General features: G+C 37.7%; 1 protein-coding gene across 4 annotated transcripts in view; it reads left to right on the forward strand.

Annotated features, from left to right (window-relative positions):
* STARD13 (StAR related lipid transfer domain containing 13) overlaps positions 1–6000 on the forward strand; it is a 654709-nt gene that overhangs the window by 641954 nt on the left and 6755 nt on the right. For all 4 annotated transcript variants that reach the window (XM_053708449.1, XM_053708450.1, XM_053708451.1 and 1 more), the window contains 2 exons: positions 4832–5053; positions 5772–5989. In XM_053708449.1, the coding sequence (XP_053564424.1) occupies positions 4832–5053; positions 5772–5989 (440 nt within the window). The remainder of the gene's footprint in view (positions 1–4831; positions 5054–5771; positions 5990–6000) is intronic.

Here is a 6000-nt window from a genome sequence, read left to right on the forward strand (position 1 = left end):
TGCTTTAGTAATACAATTATTTTTCATCAAGGTGCACATATATGTTTGGGTGGAGCTTTCAGTGATTTAACACTTACCCCACAAATTGTATTTGCCTTTATAAAAAAAAAGTATACAGGTTTTCATTGCTTTCATTGAATATTTATATTATTTATATAATAATTTTTATTTTAAAGTGCTGCCCAGTTGCCAGGTCATGTAAAACAAAAATGCTCAGACCAGTAGCAAGTCCGCACAGCCGTAAATATAATTAGAGGGAACATTGGTGGTGGTCGGGTTTCAGCCTTCCTTACCTTGGCCATGTCTCTGAGCACTGAATATTTTGTACTTCTGGGCACTCCAGGTAGGTTGCAGTTCTGGAATATGACAGCACTGGAGGATAATGGGTTCCTGGTAGCTTCAAGTTTCATTCTTCTCAAATCGTTGGCAGTTAATTTGCTTCTTTTTTCTCAACACGTTTCTTGCTACCCTGTTGACTATTTGCAACAAAAAGTTTGATGGTTCGGTAATCACCCTCCAATATCTTACCAATTTCAAGAGTGCTGCATCCCTCTGAAAGACTTTTTACAATTTTTTTACTTTTCAAGTCTTTCTTTTGGCCCATTTTGCTGGAGGAAAAGAAGCTGCCTAATAATTATGCACAGCTTGATATAGGGTGTTGATCTCCTAAGGCCACACCCTCCCTCATTACACAAATACACATCCCCTGATATGCTAAAATCCAATAAGCATTCAAGTTTATACAGCTTGGAGTTGAACAATATGCATAAAATGATGATTTGGTCAAAATACTCACTTGCCTAATAATTGTGCACACAGTGTATGTGTGTGTGTGTGTGTGTGTGTATATATATATATATATATATATATATATATATATATATATATATAAACAAACATTGTTGCAAAGTTTGCTGCTAAAATGTGTATTACAGGCTTAAGAGATCTTCACCTAGATTACGAGTTTTGCGTTAACAGTATGGTGCTAACGAGCAGTTTATGCTCACTGCTCACTTATAGACAGAGCTGGTATTACGGGTTTTTACAAACCCGGCATTAGCCGCAAAAAAGTGAGTGTAGAGCAAAATTTAGCTCCACATCTCACCTCAATACCAGCGCTGCTTACGGTAGTGGTGAGCTGCTAAAACGTGCTTGTGCACGATTTCCCCATAGAAATCAATGGGGGAGAGCCGGCTGAAAAAAACCTAACACCTGCAAAAAAGCAGCGTTCAGCTCCTAACACAACCCCATTGATTCCTATGGGGAAACACTTTTTATGTCTACACCTAACACCCTAACATGAACCCCGAGTCTAAACACCCCTAATCTTACACTTATTAACCCCTAATCTGCCGCCCCCGATATCGCCGACACCAACATTATAATATTAACTCCTAATCTGCCGCTCCGGACACCGCCGCCACCTACATTGTACTTATGAACCCCTAATCTGCTGCCCCCAACATCGCCAAACCCTACATTATATTTCTTAACGCCAAATCTGCCGTTCTCAATGTCGATGCCACCTAACTAAATTTATTAACCCCTAATCTGCCGCCCACAACGTCGCCACCACTATATTAAAGTTATTAACCGCTAAAACTAAGTCTAACCCTAACCCCCCTAATTTAAATATAATTTAAATAAATCTAAATAAAATTAATACAATTCACTAAATTATTCCTATTTAAAACTAAATACTTATCTATAAAATAAACCCTAAGCTAGCTACAATATAACTAATAGTTACATTGTATCTATCTTAGGGTTTATATTTATTTTACAGGCAACTTTGTATTTATTTTAACTAGGTAGAATAGTTACTAAATAGTTATTAACTATTTAATAACTACCTAGTTAAAATAAAGACAAATTTACCTGTAAAATAAAACCTAACCTATGTTACAATTACACCTAACACTACACTACAATTAAATTAATTACCTAAACTAAATACAATTAATTACAATTTAAAGTACGAAGAAGAACCCCCCACTAAATTACAAAAAATAATAAAATAATTACAAGATTTTTAAACTAATTAAACCTACTCTAATCCCCCTAATAAAATAAAAAAGCCCCCAAAATAAAAAAAGCCCTACCCTACACTAAATTACAAATAGCCCTTAAAAAGGCCTTTTGCGGGGTATTGCCCCAAAGTAATCAGCTCTTTTACCTGTAAAAAAAAGTACAAATACCCCCCAACATTAAAACCCACCACCCACACAACCAACCCTACTCTAAAACCCACCCAATCCCCCCTTAAAAAAACCTAACACTAACCCCTTGAAGATCACCGTACCGTGAGACATCTTCACCCAACCGGGCAGAAGTGGTCATCCAGACGGGCAGAAGACTTCATCCAAGCCAGGCAGAAGAGGTCTTCATCCAGACAGCATCTTCTATCTTCATCCATCCGGTGCGTAGCGGGTCCATCTTCAAGACATCCGACACGAAGCATCCTCTTCAAACAGTGGCCAACTGAAGAATGAAGGTTCCTTTAAATGACGTCATCCAAGATGGCATCCCTTCAATTCCGATTGGCTGATAGAATTCTATCAGCCAATCAGAATTAAGGTAGAAAAAAATCCTATTGGCTGATGCAATCAGCCAATAAGATTGAGCTTGCATTCTATTGGCTGATCCAATCAGCCAATAGAATGCCAGCTCAATCCTATTGGCTGATTGGGTCAGCCAATAGGATTGAACTTCAATCCTATTCGCTGATTGCATCAGCCAATAGGATTTTTTCTACCTTAATTCCGATTGGCTGATAGAATCCTATCAGCCAATCGGAAGTGAAGGGATGTCATCTTGGATGATGTCATTTAAAGGAACCTTCATTCTTCAGTCGGCCGTCGTTGAAGAGGATGCTCGTTTTCGGATGTCTTGAAGATGGACCCGCTCCGCGCTGGATGGATGAAGATAGAAGATGCTGTCTGGATGAAGACTTCTGCCCGTCTGGAGGACCTCTTCTGCCCAGCTTGGATGAAGACTTCTGCCCGTCTGAAGGACCACTTTTGCCCGGTTGGGTGAAGACGTCTCACGGTAGGGTGATCTTCAAGGGGTTAGTGTTAGGTTTTTTTAAGGGGGGATTGGGTGGGTTTTAGAGTAGGGTTGGTTGTGTGGGTGGTGGGTTTTAATGTTGGGGGGGTATTTGTACTTTTTTTGACAGGTAAAAGAGCTGATTACTTTGGGGCAATGCCCCGCAAAAGGCCCTTTTAAGGGCTATTTGTAATTTAGTGTAGGGTAGGGCTTTTTTTAATTGGGGGGCTTTTTATTTTGTTAGGGGGATTAGTGTAGGCGTAATTAGTTTAAAAATCTTGTAATTATTTTATTATTTTCTGTAATTTAGTGTTTGTTTTTTTCGTACTTTAGATAATTTTTTTAAATTGTAATTAATAGTATTTAGTTTAGGTAATTAATTTAATTGTAGTGTAGTGTTAGGTGTAATTGTAACATAGGTTAGGTTTTATTTTACAGGCAAATTTGTCTTTATTTTAACTAGGTTGTTATTAAATAGTTAATAACTATTTAGTAACTATTCTACCTAGTTAAAATAAATACAAAGTTGCCTGTAAAATAAATATAAACCCTAAGCTAGATACAATGTAACTATTAGTTATATTGTAGCTAGCTTAGGGTTTATTTTATAGGTAAGTATTTAGTTTTAAATAGGAATAATTTAGTTAATTGTAGTAATTTTATTTAGATTTATTTAAATTATATTTAAGTTAGGGGGGTTAGGTTTAGGGTTAGACTTAGGTTTAGGGGTTAATAACTTTAATATAGTGGTGGCGACGTTGGGGGCGGCAGATTAGGAGTTAATAAATGTAGGTCGGTGTCGGCGATGTTAGGGCAGGCAGATTAGGAGTTAATAATATTTAAATAGTGTTTGCGAGGCGGGAGTGCGGCGGTTTAGGGGTTAATATGTTTATTATAGTGGCGGCGATGTCCGGTTCGGCAGATTAGGGGTTAAAATTTTTATTTTAGTGTTTGTGATGTGGGGGGGGGGGGCTCGGTTTAGGGGTTAATAGGTAGTTTATGGGTGTTAGTGTACTTTTTAGCACTTTAGTTAAGAGTTTTATGCTATGGCATTGTAGTGTAAAACTCTTAACTACTGACTTTAAAATGCGGTATCAGTCTTGACCGGAGAGGGTGTACCGCTCACTTTTTGTCAGACTTGTAATACTGGCGCTATGCAATTCCCATTGAAAAAATAGGATACGCAATTGACGTAAATGGATTTGCGGTATTTCCAAGTCTGGACAAAAAAGTGAGCGGTACACCTGCATGACCAGCGGGCGTTAAAAAGCAGCGTTGGGACCGGCCAACGCTGCTTTTTAACCCTAATGCAAGACTCATAATCTAGGCGCTTGATTTTTAAAGCATTTTTATCAGACAAATGAAATATTAAAAAAAAAATATATATATATACAGTATATTCAAAAAAATATGTGTCAGCGCCTTCCTTCCGTGGTATATACAAATATAACAAAGAGTGTGGGGACACAAATCCCCTATCCCCATGCACTTACTTCTAGAGACCTCAATCAGTATGAGGTAAGTAGTCACCAATTGTAGTAGACACCCGTAATAGCTGAAGAATCCAGGTCCGTGAAATAATCCGTCAGGAACACCGGTAGAATAGATCAGCTGTGCTGAAACTGAAGTGGTATATCGAATCCCCACAGTATGTCTTTTTCTGATGTCTCTCAGTTCACTTTGGCTTTATTCAAGCATTTTCACCTGCAGCAATTCAGGTGCTCTACCCTTGCCTCAGCATCTCTCTGCTGCTTCCATATAATGATCATAACTCTGTCTTTCACAGGTGCCACATGAAATTATAACCCAGTCACCAAATTCTTACATTGAAGCTGACATGCGAAATTTAACAATTGAAGAATTTGGCAAACAGCTGGAAGATGAAGGTGGAAATTATGCAACTTACTTTGAAAACGTAATCCAAGGCCTGCAAAAAGAAGCCAAGGATAAATTCAAGGGATGGATTTCCCTTTCAATCATCGAGAACACTGAACTTGCTTACAAAAAGGTATTTGATGCCTCTCTGACAGACAGTCTGCACATATTTGTCAGCATTTACATACATCATCACACAATATTACACTTCTGCAGGTTACAAGAGGCATATATGGCTGATTACCATTTTAACTGCAAAGCTATTCTGTGATCACATGAAAAGTACATAACAGAGTCTCAGAATTCCAGTAATCTGGTACTTTTAAAGGGATAGGAAACAGTTAGAAATTGTTATACTGTATAAAAGGTTTATGCTCAGTAAAATATCATTTTATTATTTTGCCCCTGAAGTCTGAAAACTGTATGGGGTTTTGAGTTTTGAGATTTAGAAGGGCAAAAGCCAAACATTGCTTAAAATCTGGCCATAATTTGCCTCAGCAGCTATAATCTAATACAAATTAAAAAACAGTGTATATTTTGCTTTTATTTCCTGTTAGGGATGGGGCTAAACATAAAGGGATAACGAAAAGGGGACATTTTTATCTTCTTCCTCAGCCCAACTTGCACCATGGGGGTGCAACCTAAACGTCCTGCATAGAACTTCCACTAGAGGCAGTGCTTTATATAATGACATTAAAGTAACAAGCTTTTTCTGTTTCTTAATTTTTCAAAAATATACACCCTATTCATCTTTCTATATTGTTATTTTTCTCCACAACATACATTTCATTACATTCCTGTAAATAAAACATTTTGCATTGAATTTTCAGTAATGTGTTTGTAACCTTTAGGTTGGAGATGGAAATCCTCTAAGGACCTGGAAGGTATCAGTGGAAGTGGAGGCTCCCCCATCTGTTGTACTTAATCGTATTTTGAGGGAACAACACATTTGGGATGATGATTTCATGCAGTCCAAAATCATTGAAGCACTTGATAATCAAACAGAGGTGTATCAGTATGTGATAAACAGCATGGCTCCCCACCCAGCCAAGGACTTTGTGGTCTTAAGGTAAGTTCTCA

This window comes from Bombina bombina, chromosome 3 (assembly GCF_027579735.1).
Source record: "Bombina bombina isolate aBomBom1 chromosome 3, aBomBom1.pri, whole genome shotgun sequence".
Classification (NCBI taxonomy): domain Eukaryota; kingdom Metazoa; phylum Chordata; class Amphibia; order Anura; family Bombinatoridae; genus Bombina; species Bombina bombina.